The 18,717-nt window shown below is 43.6% G+C and overlaps 1 protein-coding gene across 2 annotated transcripts in view; it reads left to right on the top strand.

Moving 5' to 3' along the window:
* Positions 1-13,865, top strand: part of HNF1B (HNF1 homeobox B) — a 115,197-nt gene extending 101,332 nt beyond the window's left edge. For both annotated transcript variants that reach the window (XM_085649499.1, XM_085649500.1), the window contains exons 8-9: positions 1,331-1,446; positions 11,046-13,865. In XM_085649499.1, coding sequence (XP_085505625.1) covers positions 1,331-1,446; positions 11,046-11,066 — 137 coding nt within the window. In that variant the 3' untranslated portion in view covers positions 11,067-13,865. The remainder of the gene's footprint in view (positions 1-1,330; positions 1,447-11,045) is intronic.
* Positions 13,866-18,717: the final 4,852 nt, after the last annotated feature.

Here is an 18,717-nt window from a genome sequence, read left to right as displayed (position 1 = left end):
TCTCTGCCATTAAAGCGCAGTAAGGATTTGCTTCATAAATCATGCCCGCCTTGATGCTAACGTAGCGTCGCCAAGCACGTAGTTGAAGAGGGCACCACATGTGATAATTAGTTTGGTACCTGCAGGACAGTGTTGCCAAGGACTCTGGAGTGCCAGTTGTAGGAAGTTCCTGTTGTGCTGGTAAAGAAGGTACAGTGAATGGTCACTGTAAATAGTCGGCCATTTTGAGCCCTCCTTCCATGCTTTGGTTAGGGCAGTTATGGGATGATGAACACGTGAGCAGAGGCATAAGGTGATGGATGACACCATAACAATAATCTTTCACCAGCCTCGTTGTGTGCATTATGGACTCTGCTTGAATTCAGCCAACTGGATGCTAATTGGCGAATGAAATTCATATTTTGTGGATATGTAATGTATTAATCTGTGTTCAATAATCTATTTAAGCAGCAGGGATACCAAACAATTCCCTACAGTTTAGTAAAAAATTCTAGCTCCTTCACCTGGAGCGATATCAGTCTCTTACGCTGTTATGTGTCTTTCCAGCTAAGCCACTGACATAGTCCTACATCTAAATAAGATGCGAGTAAGTGTGCAGAGTTCTGTTGTTGCATCACCTTTATGCCTCCCACTGTTTGAATAGGATCAGAGACTAAGGTGACACCTCCCATCACTTGGTGCAATTGCGGATGGGCATTATTTAATCGATGACATGAACATTTCCATGGGAACACATTACACACAAAAAATCTCATAGGAAAAATGAAAGTTGGTGAGCCCCTGATTGACTCACACAACCCACCCCATCCCCAAGCAACCCCCTTGCTGCCACATTGCATCCCATTCAGCAAGAACATTTACACTAACCTCGTTGCCTAGACACAATCTCCACTCTATGCAGGCCAGCCATCTGCCCCACTGGATCTTCTGTCCTCCTCCTGGACACTGCACTGCACGCTCCCACATCAAAAAGGCAGCATCCTGGAAGCAAGAAGCATTGAGTCTGCAAAATAATCACACAGAGGGGCAACCACAAAGTGACTGCAGCATTGCGGTACAAAGTAATGTAGTAACCTAACAGGTTTCCAGCGATGGGGATGCCACAGAAGGATGTACACTCCCTTTCAGAATGTGCATTAATAGTTGGGGATTTCGACCTGCGCTGGTGTGCCCAGCTTTGCTGTCGTACTCTTGTTACGTGTTGTTTTAAGTAACTTCTGATAGTTGCTTTTGCCAAGTAAGCGGGAGCTGCATGGCTTCTGTATAATGCACATGTTTGAGGTTAGTAACTTTAGTCAAATTGTTTTTGTTTTTCTCTTGATATTTGCAGTGTACGCACACAAGCAGGAACCACCCCAGTATTCCCATACCCGCTTCCCTTCAGCCATGGTTGTCACGGATACCAGCAGCATCAGTACGTTAACAAACATGTCTTCCAATAAACAGGTAAGCGGATGCCATACAATTCTGTGTATGCATGTATTTCTTACTGTGACTTTCATGTGTTGCTATCTACTACCCAAAGGTGAGTGAGCATGGATTTCTCTACAACTGTATGTAATCCAGTAAAACCTGTAGCGTCCCTGCAGTGTTTCTGATTAAGCCAAAACACTTGTGTGTGCCAATATTACAGCTGGTAATATGTCTGTAGCCTATCAGCGCCAGCTTTAAGTCAATTAATATCAACCTCTTATTTCGTGAATGCCAATGGTGAGGGAACACCTGGCCCTAGAAAAACCCTGCAATAAACATAAGCAGGTTCTTGTAGGGATAAAAGAGGCATGAGGATAAAAAAGAGAGAAAAAATGGTGAAGTGCTGGAGAGGGGAAAGTAAAGGTAGGGAGATGAAGAGTAGTAGAGAAAGCTTAGGTGTTATCTATTCGTATACCGTCCGCTGTGAACATGGCATGTAATATGGGTGCCCCTATCTCGGGCCTAGTCTATGCACCTACCTCACGATAGATGCAGAATCTTGAATGTGCCTTCATCTCCGCACACAGCCTGCCTTTACATAGAGCCGGTAAAGCTCTCCGCCGTGTGGTGAGATGTGTTGTCTTGTTCTGCATCATGACAGTATTCTGACGTTGCACCCTGCAGCACTTGCAAGCAGTAGATTTTCTAGTATACAGGTTGTTGGCATACCACCATTGTATTGTACATTCTGCAGAACAGGTGTTGGCACACCCCTCTTGTCTTGCCTGTGATCATCATGGAAAAGCAGTAGTTGGACTCATTGTCCAGTGTGTTTCCATGCTTGGTCACCATGTATTTCCTTAAAATCCAGCAGACTTTCTCTCTGGAACTCACTAGAATGTCATGCTTTGCCTTTCGCCTTGCAGTATAGTGTTTGCCATCTTTCCTTTACATTTCATGCTTGGCTTTACTCCACTTCTTTGGATTTTCATGCCACTTCTCTGCAGGTGTCTGTGATCGCTGGTTTCTATTTACTGTAATGAAATGATTGGTCTCTGTCCATCAAATTTGGTGCATTATTATGCAGACTGTCTTTCCAAGAATCCCCATGTTTAGTGTCCTGTCATTCTGTGGCTTTCTAGACTCATTACCATGGATGGCCATAAAGTTCATAGTCTTAGAGGCACACTCTTTTCTCCATTGAATGCCATGGATTTGCGTGCTTGGCCACTGACCATGAAATGTCTTGCTGGGTCATTCTTAATGCAATTCCACGCTTGGTATGTTTCTGTGGGATTCCATGCTTGGTGTCCACAACTGTCCATGCTTGGTCTCTGGATTTGATTGGTTCGCCATGATTGGTCTTTTTTGGAGTTCCATTAAAGTATATCATAGGTTGATTTCTCACCATGTAATATGCCAGATTTCGTTGCTGGCTCTTTCTCCATGAAATGTCAAGACTTTCCATGCTTGATTTCTCTCAATGAAATTCTGAAGATTTCCATGGCAAGCCTCTCTACATGAAATATTAAGGATTTCCATAGTTGACCACTTCTCGGCGGTTGTATGTTGTTACAACGCATTCCGTTGCAACGTATGCCTTTACCACGCATGCGTTACAACGGAATGCTATTTCCACGCACAACCTTTACCACGAATATTCCTTTAGTACGCATACTTGCATGGTAATGGATTACTCTTGGTAAAGGTTATACCCCTCTCCTGTACCCTTACGTGACCCCGCAATCATTATTATAGACCCTGCCCGTTACCCTCAATCTATAGGTATATATATTTCTAATACTTTTATTCCCCTTACCTCTTCACGTCTTCTCCTCGATCTTCTTTGCTTATGTCCTATGTCGTAAAGAGGAAGCGTCATTCCGTTTCCTCTAAAACGATGCCGATTGTCACCACTTCCCGACGTTTTAACATGTTCTTCTTTTTTGGGGAGGGGTGGAGATCCCCCAAGCCCCCTTTTTTTCCGCACGCATTTTTATTTATTTATGGGGGGAGACCCCCCAAGCTCCCTTTTTCTATTTTTACCCTTTAACACACGTCTTCACCGACATCAAAAACGGACTGAACCGGACGAAGATGAACACGTTCCAGTGCAGCTTGCGTGGTAAAGACGGTCGTGGAAGGCATACGTGTTGTAAAGACGTTTACGTGGTAAGTGTACCGTTGTAAACGTAACGCGTAGAAAAGCCTTCGTGGTTAAGGATGTTTCCCCTTCTCGGCAAGACATGGATTTCCATAATTGCCAACTCTGCAGGAAGACCTAAGGAGTTCCATACTTGGTATCTACGAATGGAACTCTGAGGATCTAAATTATTGATCTCTCGATGGAAGTCTACGTGTGTCCATTTTACATTAATAGGAAAATAGTGTGATGCAATTTAACTCATTCCTGTCCTTTTCATAAACGTCCACAATAGTTTGTGGCTTTCTGTAGGCAACAGTGTGTGATTCTATATTTTCAAGTTTTTTTTAGAGAGGTATTCAAAAAGTGTGAAATTGATTTTACAAAATGTATACAAAGTGGCTTTCACACGACAAAGGTCTCTTTGCAGACTGTACTACTTTGTATAGATGTTTGCTAATATGGACACTGACGCATCATGATACTAATGATAACTAATAGTGGACTCAGGTATGTTATCTTATTTCCAGTTAACCTATGAGATTCAATTAGTCTGATAAATTAGAGGCAAGGCTGTCGCTACCCTGTGACATTCACATTTATTCGGGAAAATGCAGTTTAAATAAACCACAGACAGTTTACATGTGGATGGATTCCAAAATTTGGTGCTAATCCAATAGCAGTGCATTAGCTTAAAAAAACACCCCATTTTAAATGCTAGCTCCGACTTGTCGGGAAATGTGTGGCATGTATCGATTGGAGATAAGGCGGCCTTGAACTTTAAATGTGATAAGTTTTTTTGCGAGTATTGACATTGCTGTTGCGATCCTGATAACGGCGTCGCAGGAAAGGCTGCTATTTCAGAGCGCTCCATGTGAATTTTAGCAAAATTTGTCTGGAGAACGACAGTCTGTCAGATTAGTTCCTGAGAAATGGGACGAAAAAAGTCTATTTCTTACTCTGTGAGTATTTACTTTGCAATATTTATTTTTATGTTAGGATGTGTAAATTCCTTCCTTGCACAATCAGGAAATTGCAGAGGTGTCAAGTGTAGCCCCTGCCTTCCAGTGCTTTTAATAAGATACCTATAAACTTATAGATACAGTTGAGACTTGTATTGCGAGAACCTTGCAACAAAGAAACCTGGCGTACAGTTGTAAGTCTCAAGGAAGGCGGTAGGGAGCAGGAGGAGGTAGCACTGTGATACGGGGGTTCTGGTAATCCCCTAACAAATGGATAACCCATAATTAGCAGAAAGGGGCAAGAGGTGTAAGTGTAGTGATAGAAGGAGCCAAGAGAGAGTTCAGCTCCGGGGAGATTATGTTGCAACAGGTCTATAGTGGAATTTTTTACTTAATGTGCTTGATCAGAGTTTAAAAGGACATTTTGTAATTGGGTCACAAAGTTTTTGCCCAGCTACCAATCAGTCTGTTGGACTTTGGATGACTTGATGGTGCATGTTGGCATTTTGGTAGAGGGAAATATTTTGGAAGACGGAAATGTAAGCAATTTAGCATAGTAAAGTTTAGATTTAATGATAGTTATGGTGCTGCAGATTTGTCTTTCATGGGATGATTGTTTTCAGGTTTCAGAGGAGATTGAATAAGTGGTGGGATATACCAACCATTGAGTGGAGAAGTGTGGCTCAATGATTAGAGCGGCAGACCCTGATGCAGAGGTCTAGCCCGGGACCAGGGTTCAATTCCCCGCCTCGGCGGGTCTTGGGCTCAAAAATTCCACAGACCTGATAATTCTCGCCTTGGTGCCTATTCCAATCATGGAGTCCCACTCTGCAACTCTGGGCAATAGCTTGCTTAATCTCCACAACGGCCCCCACAACGCTAAGGATGCCTGGCCTCCACCTTGGGGGTGCCCAGCAGTGGACGCCTCACAGGGAAAGCCAGGATGGGTTCCACAGTGGTATTCGTACAAGCGCCTTGAGACCCTTGCTGGTGAGTAGTGCGCTATACAAGTATCAAATTTACATTTTTACATTTACATTGATTCATTTTGAGTGTTGAGTTTCATGATGAGTCAAGGCGTCCCACTTGAAATCTGTTTGTGAACCTGATAAGATAGTTTGTCCTAAGGGTGGCGGCTGTGTAATGGTGGTGTCTGGGGGCTTTGCTCCGTTTGAAGCTGAATTGGTTGGTCTGTAAATGCTCTTACCAATCATTTGGAAGGTACATACATTTGCTGTTGTCTTCGGTCTTTGCTTGTACAAACCTGTGATCTTCAAGATACACTCTTTTGTTCCTCTTAAAGCTGCGCAGAGGCTCCAGTGCTGGTGAGTGCCATCTTGTTTAATCTTTGGATCATTATGTACTGTGCATGGACCATTCAGACAAATGTTCAGGGATACAGAGAGGGGAAAATATAAATTCCATGTACATGATCAGCCCAACAGGTCTAATTTCACTTTCAGATAATGCCAATAAGAGATGAATGAGTATAAAAGTAACCTCACGGTGTGATGGTTCACCTCAGCTCTGTCTGCCAGATGTTGGGAACTTGTTTGGTGAATATTGTTTGTGTATCTAAGCTGCCATTGTTATCCCTTTTCGCAATGAACTTTGATCTATTGATTACCATCTCTTAACTTTTTCACAGATGATCACTGATCTGTAGTTTACCATAGATGCCTTCCTCATAGATAACCATTGATCTATAGGTTTCCATGGAGGCCCCTTTCATAGATGCGCATTGAACTAGCTATAGGATATCATAGATGTCATGTTCCTACATAAGCGTTGATCTGTGGTGCATGTCGGAATATTATCTCAATAATATTATGCTACCAGAATAACATGGACAAACTATCGAGCAGATAAGTGCATGTAGGTAAGTTTAAACTAACTATTCTTAACTCCACATCTATGTATCTTGAAGACAGGTAGATATATTGTCAAGGTACCTATATGTTAATTTAAGCAAGGGCAACCTGTACTTACCTGCATATACTTACCTTGTTGATATTTTGGTCATGATAATATGAGCACGCGAGAATATTGAGACGATGTTCTGGTGAAATACCTTGAGCTGTAAGTCAGGATGGTAGTCCGTATTCCTACATCAACATAGATCTATAAGTTACCATAGATGTCCCCGCTCATATGTGTTCTCTGATCTATAGAGATGCCGATACTTATACAAAACCACTAATATATACATACACAATAAATGGGTTACCTCTTCAACGACGAATACTAAAACATTAGGTTGCCATCTGATCTGTACGCATCATGTATGTCCTGGCGTTAAGATGTCTACTGAGGAATCAAAATGAAAGTAACCTCTCTCCATCCAAAGTACATATATATTTTCACATTATTGTGCTCAGTAACCAGCGCCTAGCATTGAAAGTAGAAGGCAGTAGTAGACCCCCATGGTTCAACATTAAAGCCCCCTGATCGTTCGATATGTCCCCGATGAGGATTCATAATAACTTCGTAGCGGATTTCCCCCCAATTAAAGTGCTCCCATGCATCTTGGCAAGTTTTTAAAGCAACTCCTCTGTGTTCGTGTTGGCAACAAACTTCAAATATATCCAAAAGTGTGAGCTCACAAGGCCCCTGCACTTTTTGAACAGGTCAGGCTCTACGAGATGGTCATAAAAACCATTTCCCCATAAGTCCCGTCTCCTCTGATAGCTTAAAGGGGCCATCCATTGCAGAGAGGAGAGCTCTTCCCTGTACTCAGACCCACTATTCTTGCAGTCGCCAGAATAGGCAGTCACAATGTAAACAAAGTATCTTCATACCAGGGCACATTTTTAAGGTTGTTTGACTCTGATTTCAGCTTTGAAAAGCATACAAAGTCTTGGCAAGAGTCCACCACATGCCTTATTTGATGCCCCCCTCTCTCCAGTAAAAGGTGAGGGGGTAATTCTAAATTTTTCTTCCCGGCTACTCCTGCTGAATTTCCCACTCTTTGTAGTGCTGAGAAACCCGTCTCTCTGGGAGCCACAAATCTCAATCGTGCAGGCGGCCAGGCACGTCGGGCCCTCCCCAGAACAGCGTTTCCTTTGAAAGGCTCCGTGCCCATCCGTCTGCGGGGCGCTGGGCCCTGACGGGGCCTGATGAAGTCTCCCGCCTCACCCCAGCTGACTTTGATGCGTCTTGTTGAAACAAGCCCTCCGCAGCCAGGAAACGTTGCGCTGCTTTAATCAAAATAGGGCGAGATGCTGCCCGCGAGGGATGCCGCTCGAGTCCAATAATGACTGCACCCTTCAGTGGCCAGGGTGGGCACCCCACCTTGAAGCCTTCCGCACCCGAGCCAGCCAATGACGCGCCTCTCCGCGCCCACCGCACTAGAGGAGCTCACCAGGCTCATTTCGGTATTTGCATAATAAATTATATGGGCAGCCCTTTTTCTGGTATTTTTTAAAACATTTCTGCCTGTACTTTTGCATGTTTCTTTCGTGGCAGCTTGTTGTGTCAGTATGTTTTTTCGTGTTCATTTTGCGTTCTACAAAAAAATGAAGTTGCAGCTGGTGCATTTTCTTATCAAATTGACCTGTGACATGTCCACTTGCGCTTGATGCCTTTCCTGTTTAGCACTAGAACCATCCGAGGGGTATAACAATCTGACAACATTATCCCTGTGCACCACTGCAGCTGTTGATGGAAGAGCCATCCCTGTTTTCACCACGCAGGGCTCCCATTCTGCGTGAATATTGACAGAGTGGAGAATTCCCCAAATTAAGATCTGTTTTTTTCTGTTTTTTTTTTGCTTTTTTAAAATAGCAGCAGACAGATGAACGCATTATGTCATGTCTGACTTTATAAGTAGACAAATCGGCAAAAAACAGAAAGCTATGAGCCTTTTGCCTAATGTGGCCCTGGTTTTATAATATGTTATTGTTTCCTAGGATTTTCTTGGGGTTTTCAAGATATTTCATCCACGTAACATTTGACAGAATATTTCCACCTGTACATCATTGTGTATAGTCCTACTTTACCGTGGTTCCTGTGTTCTTTTATTTGGCCTTTTACAGCATAATAATATTTAGAATGAACATGCATAATGGATATCAATTTAGACTGAGGCCAACAACTCACCTCAACTTTTAGCCTACAGGTTCAGAGCAAAGAATACTGTAATTGATTAATTTTATATAGAGATTGCACCTGTGTAGCATTTACTGAACTTTGCTAATGTATTAGTAATGTCTGAGGATGGATACGTTTAATTATCTGAGAGTGATCATTGTGTTTCATTCCCAAAAATTAAGGGAGACTGCAGACGTCAGACGCCTTTGTTCCTAAAACCAATCAAAGCTTACATCAATATCCCACTATTTTCCATTGATACTATGTGGCTTAGAGATTGATCTCCCCCTAATGTTCCAGTTCTTATCCTCATGAATGAGTGTAAATCTGAGAGGACATAAGTAACACAGACCCAAAAACAAAAGAACCAAAATAGGTCCTTTTAAGGTGAAAATAACTCTGTATGGACCAAAACAAATTTGCAGGGCGAAAGAATACAGGTAGGCACATATGTACGATGAAGAGAGGCAGGCCGACAGGGCCAGGCTGACGAATAAAGCTATACAGTCAGACAGAGTGGTACACAGTCCAACAGAGCGACCAATAGAAACATCAGCTAGACAGAAGGATTAATAGATAGGCAGACAGATAGATAGAGTGATTAATACGTAGCCAGAGGCCCATAGACAATAGAGAAACAGGAAAGCATAGGCACAGATGGGCCGATAGCTAGGCACACAAGCCAATGATTAGATATATAGACTAAGGGATGGATAAAAAGATAGACACAGAAATTCTGATCAAAGATAAGCTTTCAAAGGTAAATACAATTCAACAGACATGCAGAAAGACAGCCACATAGGCGCAAGAGAATGAAGGACACTACTGAGAGTGTTCTAATGAAAACACTGGTACATTAGAGATGGGAATAAGCTAGGAAGGTGGGTTTTCATAGACATTGGCTCACCACAGATCGAATACAATTTAGACGAAGGATACTTTGGGGAAGGGATTTAGAAAGGGCAATGGTATGGACAGATGAAAAAAAGGGTTATAGGTTGCGTAGGCCAATGATATAGAGAGGAGGTTTAGATTAAGGGTTAATATAGGCAGGGTCCTCTATAAATAGACGTAATACATCGATGCAATAGATGTGAGTGTTCTTTAGGCTCACTGTCTCAAGAAAGAAGGAATGCATTCCTACGTTAAGTGAGAACTTGTGAAGAAAAGCAATTCAGAAGAGGTAGAGTGAGCACTCGCAGTTTCAAAGAAGATTACATTTTCTTCCTGGTAGTATTAATTTCATCTCCAGGTTGGAGTCAGGCTAAACAGTAACAATAGTTGGGTTCCTTGAGCCAGACTAGGAAAGAGAGGTTCTCCGTCCATTTTCTTACGTTAGATAAGATTTGATGTTTGCAAGTGACATCTCAAGAGACGTGCCCTAGAGTCCGGCTGACGTGGCCTTATCTCCTGCCATGTTTGCTTGAAGCAAGCCTCTCTGTGCAAGGCCAGCGGCAGGGACCCACCCGTCACTCTAAGCCCAACATGGACACAGGCGTAATGCAGTTGTATCCAGTGTCAGAGGGGGGACAGTGGAGGCAACGTAGAGAATAAATAAAACACCTTAAAGGAATCACACCTCAAGAAACTTGTCTTTCGGGCTTGAAACATGTTTGCCAGCTGTAAATCCCGTACTCTAGTGGGATTTCATATTTACCTATTTGGGCAAAGTAACTAGTAAACATCTATTGCGTATCGCCTGAATGTTGTGTCATATTAATATACTGCTAGGGTACAGCTGTACAACATGTTCTTTGGCTTAGAATAATCAATCTCTTCAACCTCCATACGGGGTATCATTTACTATGGTTTTATGTTTACTAAGACCATGATTGCACAGGTATGGAAGAAACAGAGGCCTCCGCGGGCAGACCAATAGTTCCAAGAATTACTACATGTTTGTGTTAGAAAGCTGGAAAATTTGCTACAACTAGAACAAGGAAACTGAAGACATACCTCTTGATCAGCTAGTAACTTAAAGAGTGGTAGATACTGTCCGGGCTTAGGCGGCACCTTACGAACGTTAAATATGCAATGGCCAGATTTCATGGAAATGCCTAAAAAATATACCGTATTTGCAGTGTGCTCTTCTGACTTTTTCTCTTCTCTCTCTAGCGCTCTCTTGTGTTTTTTCCTTCTTCCTTGTTTTCTTGTTTCATTTTGCTTCTTTTATTATGTACATTGTCAGATATTACCTCTCGCATTCCCATATCTTGCATTATTTCTGTTTAAAAAATAAGAGAATCCCTCAACATATATATCTCCTGTCAATATATATCTCCTGTGGGTCCATCTGAGAAGAAAATGAAATGACAAAGCGGGTGTGCCTTGTGGTTTTATGACTTGTGGTTTTATGACGATGTGAAATGTCACAAAAGCGTTCAGTTTTCCTACACAGAGCAAGTGATACATTCTGCTTTTCTCTTCTCTCTTTGCAGTGTCCTCTGCAGGCCTGGTGATGTTCCACACTTCGCTTGTCTTGCGCATAGCAACTAGAACTTATTTTCCACAACATCATGCTGGTTACCACCAAGCCGATGTGGGGGGTGCCGAAGGAAACCGACAGAGCTGACCCGTGCCCTGTGGATGGGTCTATCCAGCTGAAACGAGGCTGGAGGTCTCAGGCTCCAAGTCTGCAGTTTTCAGGCCCAAGGCCAAGTGTGGGCAGGAGATGCATCTGAACAAATACCTCCGGCGCATCAACCAGGGATCAGACGCAGTGGCGGACAGGCGCACACCCAACGGGTTCAATGCTCGCTGCTGATCTGATCGGCACAGCTTATGGACAAGCGGGGTTCGATGTGAATTCCTTTCTCACAGTATTTCCAAACATGTCCAATGTGTGCCTTCCTTGGCCCAGTTCTTGGCCGCAGAGCAAACAAAATGAGAATACCAGAAGTCGCAGAAAAAGAAGGTACAATCAATTTGATTTAAGTTGGACATCTTCACCATCCAGGCTGATGAGAACTTTTATTCTGTTACGGGATGCTGGCAAGCGGAAGGACCATGTGCTGTTGAACTGAGCCAAAACATGTACATATGATTAGGGAAAAGAAGGATGCAAAACAAGGCAAATAAACAATACATGTATGTTTCTTAGAAAGAAATATAGCCACACAATGACTGCTGATCATCGGAAGACCAAGTGCAATTTATTTGACTTGTACATACTGAACAATTTGTAGTATTCATTTGTAAACACCAGAATCAAGTTTGACCCTTTAGCAGGTGTACGGGATATGGAGATGAGACCCTTGTAAAAGACATCTACACACCGGCCGGGACTGTGCTTAGCAACTCATGTACGACTGTTGTAGGAGTGACGTATAACAATGCATAATCTACGCCACTACTGCTCAAATCACAATTCTTTGCTGGGATTAACATGGCCCTACAATGCTTATGACAAATGTTGTCAGGTTTTAAATGATGAGGTTTGTCTATATCCAGGATGGTATTTTCATAACACAATGTAGGCTACCCAAGTACAAACATGTACACCCTAGAATACAAATGAAATAAACCCAGCCAGAAACGAGAGCAAGTGAGAGACGGGGAGTGATCCGCCTTACCCAAGTGTGATACTGTGCTTTCTGTTTTTCCTGGGAAAATACATGCTGACGCCACCTTTCCCTTCGTTTAAGTTCGGGGTGCGGGTCACCCCTTTCTTTATTGTAACAGACCCCTATATTTGTTGATCTTTCGACTACTTTACAGATATGAGATCCCCTTCTCCATTCCTTTAGTACATAGGACATTTCCTGCTGCAATCCATACTTGTCTTCAATCATATAGCAAATATGGCATTACGTGCTCTACTAATTTATTAGCTATTACATTACTTTTTCCAATCCTTCCATCTTTAATAGTCATGGCATCCCCTGATCCAGAACTTCAGTGTATATGACATTCCCTGCTCCTGTCCCTTAGCAGAAAAAGGCATTCCTTGCACATGCCTTCTGTGGATATGACATTCCATGCTTCAAACATTTATCACAGGTGACATTCCATGCTCCAAACATTTATCCCAGGTGACATTCCATGCTTCAAACATTTATCGCAGGTGACATTTATCACAGGTGGCATTCTATGCTCCAAACATTTATCACAGGTGACATTTATCACAGGTGACATTCCATGCTCCAAACATTTATCACAGGTGACATTCCATGCTTCAAACATTTATCACAGGTGACATCCCATGCTCCAAACATTTATCACAGGTGGCATTCCATGCTCCAAACATTTATCACAGGTGACATTCCATGCTCCAAACATTTATCACAGGTGACATTTATCACAGGTGACATTCCATGCTCCAAACATTTATTTATCACAGGTGACATTCCATGCTTCAAACATTTATCACAGGTGACATTCCTTGCTCCAGTCCCTCATCAGATATAGCATTCTATGCCACAGAGATCACATTGTACGGTTTTCAGACATTCCACCAGTGAATGGCAGTACTGTACAAAATGGAACCTCCCCTCCGCCCAAACCCCCATCCCTCCTAAAAAGATGTTCCTGTGTTCACTTTCAGAGAAATCAAGGCAAAGCCGGTGTCATTTTCACTCGAGTGTCTCATTTCGTGATGTCTGACGTACAAACAGTATTAATTGTTATCTCCAAATGAACTTTCGTGCACGTCTACCGATGCTCTGATATTATAATTGCAATGTAAATATATATTTTATATTTGAATCTGTGACGCAGGCATGGCCTTGGCTGACCTTCCCTGCTTAGGAACACATGCCTTGCTGGTGAAATCCTGGCTGCGGACACGCCACAGAGTTGCTCCTTAAGATTTTGCACTTGCAGGAGGGGGAAGGTGGGACATTGATTTTTATGGCGGAGGAGGATCTCTAGCAGTTTTCGCTATTTTTTTTATTACATGTAAACCTTTGGTCAGAATCTGGAACACTGTGTTTTCCTAGACCAAGCATCTCCATTTTGCTCCGTTACAAAAATCAGTTTGGACCAGTGGAAACCTTCGCGTGCAAGGGCCGAACCTTCCGAGTACATGCACACTCCATGCGTGCAACGCATCGGTCATACAAGGCCCCTCGTCCCCTTTTCGTATTCTTCTCACCCTGTGTACTGCCAGAGATATCCGCCAGCCTCCTTAGAATAGGGAAAAATTCACTCAAATCTGATTGTTCCTCGTGTATTATTTTGTACAAAATTAAAATCGATCTTTTAAAATCATATTTATAAAAGTTGACATTTGAGTAAATATAAACGTGCAGGTAAAGAAAGTGGCTTCCTTTCGTTTTTTAATTCGATTCGTAATTGATAAACCTTCTAGGTACCCGTGTGATGTCCAAGCCCAGAATCCTCTCATTCATTCATCCATCCTGGAAGCATAAATGGATGATTGACTGCATCAAAGCCCCCCACTGCTGGATGCTACGTGGGTGACTGTCCTGTACTCCGAAATGATGGCAAGATGGTGATTTTGTGCTCATGGTGATATGCACAGCAGTGATGACGAACTGATAACCTTGGGCCTCTGAAACATGCCTCGTGTGTAGCACTGTACCCCAACACCATGTGTGCGTGATAGTTCGTGCAGTTGAGAACAGTGCCTGGTTGATAATGCACTGGTGAATAATGCCTGGTGGATAATATGCCTCAAGAATAGCAATGTCTGGTTGATAATGCACTGGTGAATAATGCCTGGTGGATAATATGCCTCAAGAATAGCAATGCCTGGTTCATAATGCACTGGTGAATAATGCCTGGTGGATAATACGATCAAGAATAGCAATGTCTGGTTGATAATGCACTGGTGAATAATGCCTGGTGGATAATATACCTCAAGAATAGCAATGTCTGGTTGATAATGCACTGGTGAATAATGCCTGGTGGATAATATACCTCAAGAATAGCAATGTCTGGTTGATAATGCACTGGGGAATAATGCCTGGTGGATAATATGATCAAGAATAGCAATGGGTGGTTGATAATGCACTGGGGAATAATGCCTGGTGGATAATATGCGCAAGATTAGCAATGTCTGGTTGATCATGTGTCACCAGCGATGCCTCGTTGATAATGTGCCTAGGATTAATGCCTGGTTCATAAAATGCTAACAAACCACGATGTCTTGATGACGACATACTCTTGGATGATGCCTGGTTGATCTCACAATGGCTAGTAAATAAGGCACTTGTATTTAATGCCTGGTCAAGAATAGGTTCACAAATAATAATGCTTGGATGATAACTCGCTTACAAATGCTGTGGCCTTACCACATTGTAGATGCATGCCGATGGAATCAGAAATGCCATCAGCGGATCAGGTATGGCCCGGAAGAGGCAGGTGATAGCAACTGGCCCTTCAGATAGAGCCATCATGAACTTTCAAGAGCCTGCAGCACTCCTGGGGGAAGGTAAATTAAAGATATAAGGGAATAGTTATTTTCTATTCAATCAATCGATCAGGTTTCTTGTAAAGTGTGACTACACACCCATCAGGGTCTCACGTTGCTGTGGAGGGGCAGGGGGTTGCGGTTCAGTCAAAGAGCCAGGTGTTGAGGTCCTTCCTGAATTGAGGCAGTGACAGTGATTGCCTGAGATGTAGAGGCAGGGAGTTCCAGGTCTTCGCAGCAAGGTAGGAGAAGGATCTTCCTCCAGGCGTGGTCTTGCGGATCCGTGGGATGGTGGCCAGGGCCATTTGGGTGAATCAGAGATGTCTGGTGGGTGTGTAGAAGGAAAGGTGGGTGTTGAGGTATGCAGGTCCGGCATGGTGGAGGGCTTTGTAGGCATGCGTGAGGAGCTTGAAGGTAATTATTTTGTTGATCGGGAGCCAGTGGAGGTCTCTTAAGTGACTGGTGATGTGGCTGCAGAGGGGGATGTTCAAGATGAGTCTGGCGGAGGTATTCTGCAGTTTTTTTAGGAGTATGGGTGGTGCAGGCATAGAGTGCATTGCTGTAGTCAAGTCTGCTGCTGACGAGCGCATGGGTGACCGTTTTTCTGGACTCGGTGGTGATCCACGCAAAAAATCTTTCAAAGCAGGCGGAGCATGTAGAAGCAGGAGGACGAGACAGCATTGATTTGGCGAGGAGTCCAGGATGATGCTGAGGTTTTGTGCATGGCCCGTGGGTGTGGGGGGGGGTTCCGAGCGCTCGGGGCCACCAGGAGTCGTCCCAAGCGGCTGGGATGGAGCCCAGGATGAGGAATTCAGTCTAGTCTGAGTTGAGCTTGAGGCAGCTGTCCTTCAACTGACCTTCAATTCAACTATGTTCAGCATGGATCAGTAACACAGGGTTTCGTGAACACAAACTAGTTGCTTCCATATGAGGGGAACCACGAGGTTCCACCACAGCACATAGCAGAGTGCGCTCATGGTGGTCTGCTGACGAAGTACTCAAGGAAGGTCTTAGCCCATGGAGAGGAACATCAAAGTTGACAAGCTACAATAATGCTAAGGATGGAGCTGCATTTTTCCTAAAGGCAACACAAATGAGCAAGTTCAGCTTTTTACCATTATTAGAGATCTGCTGGAGTTATTGGGATTCGGAGATGTGTACATAACCTGGCATAACTGCAAAGATATGGCTATACGTGCCATCTGCGTCTCAGGTTGTCAAATGGACCAAATTGAAATATATGGTTAACATTAATTTATTTTAGGTGCTTTGAAGGATTTTTATGATGTCACAAGGCCTCTTAAGTCAAACGTGTTGAATCAAAATGACAAAACATTTTGTTTGCATGCTACATATTCTGTGAGGTTTTTGGCAAGTGTTGCACATTCTATTTAAACGATGGAAATGTTTTGACAAATGTAACACCTTTTGTGGGAAACAGGGTTATTCAAAGGTACAGTGGAATAGTCCTGTTTTGATTTCTAAGATTGCAGCACTTTGACCTGGAGAAACATGACTTCTAGCCACTGGCATTCAACCAGGGATCCATACTCGGACCTTCAAGGATAAGCTAACTCGGGCAGTTTGGGACCAGAGAAACGAAACAGGTCCGATTAGAAGAGTTTTATCATAGGGTAAGATGTGCAAATCATTTTTATGGTGTCAAACACTCCAATTGGGAATTTGTAACATCAAAAAAGCTTTATCTAATGTACCGATTGAATTTTAGGAGTTGGTAAAAGTTTCCCGACTCCTTAAATTGAATTGCAACTCCATACCAATTCAATATTTGGAAGGGCTTTTTGTGGGCATCTCAAATGCTGAGTCTGTGTGAGATGCAGGCGCGCAACACCCATTGGACTCACAGGGCTTCAGCCCCCCCCGTCGTGTGTGGCAGCCCGGGATGAGACACCTTCCCGGGCAAAAAAGCAGCCGCACCCGAGCACTTCACAGGTCTTTAAAAGACCATTTGCATGTTAATGAGGCCTTGCTGTTGTTTCACCCCTTCTAAGAGCCCCTGCAGCTCCACTCTGTCTATTGCTTAAAGTTCAGCCCCCCCCCCGAAATTTTTGCTCAGCCCCCCCCGAAATTTTTGCTCAGCCCCCCCCGAAATTTGGCTCTAGTTGCGCCTCTGGTGAGATGTATCATTTTTTGCGACCAAAAACCAGTCTCAAAACATCAAAATGTTACCCTCTGCCAAGCTGGAGTGGAACCCCATTCGCAAAAGGAATGGGGTCCCTTTGGGGCCCTTTCCCCATTCTGAATGTAAAAGCAAAGTTTGTTGAAGAGTAGGCAGTGGTCCAGAGGACTACTACCAACTCACAAACACATTTTTTTTTAAACACAGCCTTGGTTCCTTAGGGAAAATGGGCTGCATTAAACAAAAAAAGGTCCTTCCATTTAAAGACGATCACAGACATGGTGAACATCTTACCCTAGGAGGCCTTCATCCTGGTGATGGCCACCAATCAGAGCGAGTCGAAACTTCCAACCTACCACATTAATATTCATGAGATAGGTAATATTATGACCCACTCAATCAGAATTTTAAGTACAAATTAGTACAAATGTCGGTTCGTAACATTAAATACAGGTCACAAATTGCAAGCAGGTTTTGGCTGCCAGTATTTAGTATATCTGGCCCTATGTCTTCTATTCAAGCCTCATAAAAACAGTAGACATCTTCGCTACTGTCAGGGTTTCCGGTCTCTTCTCAGTTAGGTGTTTTAATGGCTAGGTGTTGGTCCTTGCCATTGGTTCAAGACCTCCTTGTCAGGCTTCTCTATATTACCCCCTTGGAGTATACCTAAGTTGGCCATTGATCTGCGTACAGAGAGAAGACCGAACCATCAGTGCCCATGCACATTTGATGCTCAGTCTCACAGCCATCAGGGCCTGAAACTGTCTTACTGATATGGGGAGATGTGATTGGTCTTTTACTCCCTTTTCTGACCTTCCCTGAATTGACATCTTTCTCGTCTGGATTATTTCTTACTATGGGGTCCCTCCCACTGTTTAGCTAAGCACCCTTCTTACCTGCCTCTACTGCCTTTGCCTACCTACTAGCTTAAGGTCCCCATGACCTCTACAGGAGTCAAGGAGTTACCATATGGCACAGAGTGAGTAGTTACCAGCCGGACCCAGCAGATCCAGAAGCCACCTAGGAGAAAGCAGCCAATCTACGGGTAATTGCAGAACCGGAGTGCATGACACCATTGGGCTGCTGCAGCAGACTGTGCTTGAAAAGGGAATGGGAAAGGATGTTGTGTAACAGCCAGAGCTGCCGACTTTGGAACTGGGGAACCCGGTTCGAGTCTCGGCGTTAGCTCAACATCCTGGGACTCCAGACAAATCACTCGATCTCCCCATTGCCTAAAAAACTAAAATGAACTTGTCCCTGTGTAATGTCAAGGGTGCTCATGTAAAGCGCTCCAATACCTACGGGTCGAGACCACGCTATATTTAAAAAATTTAAACTGCATCGGTTGGAGGTGAATAGGCAGGATACCTGGATTACTTGAAAAGTTGCTCAGTTATTGCCAGGACCCAGGAGTCTATTAAGTGCCACAGGACAGCTGAGAGCTGCAAGAGAGCAGGATGCTGTGAGAGAGCATCACAACCTGCCTTCAGTGAGAAGCAATGGGAACTGTATATGGCTGTGGTACAGAAGACCACTTAGTAGTCCTTGTACGCCCTACCCTACAGCATTCCCTGCCTCTGGACAGAAGCCATCAGTG

This window comes from Triturus cristatus, chromosome 3_2, assembly GCF_964204655.1.
Source record: "Triturus cristatus chromosome 3_2, aTriCri1.1, whole genome shotgun sequence".
Lineage (NCBI taxonomy): Eukaryota > Metazoa > Chordata > Amphibia > Caudata > Salamandridae > Triturus > Triturus cristatus.
This window is presented reverse-complemented; position numbering and strand designations above follow the sequence as displayed.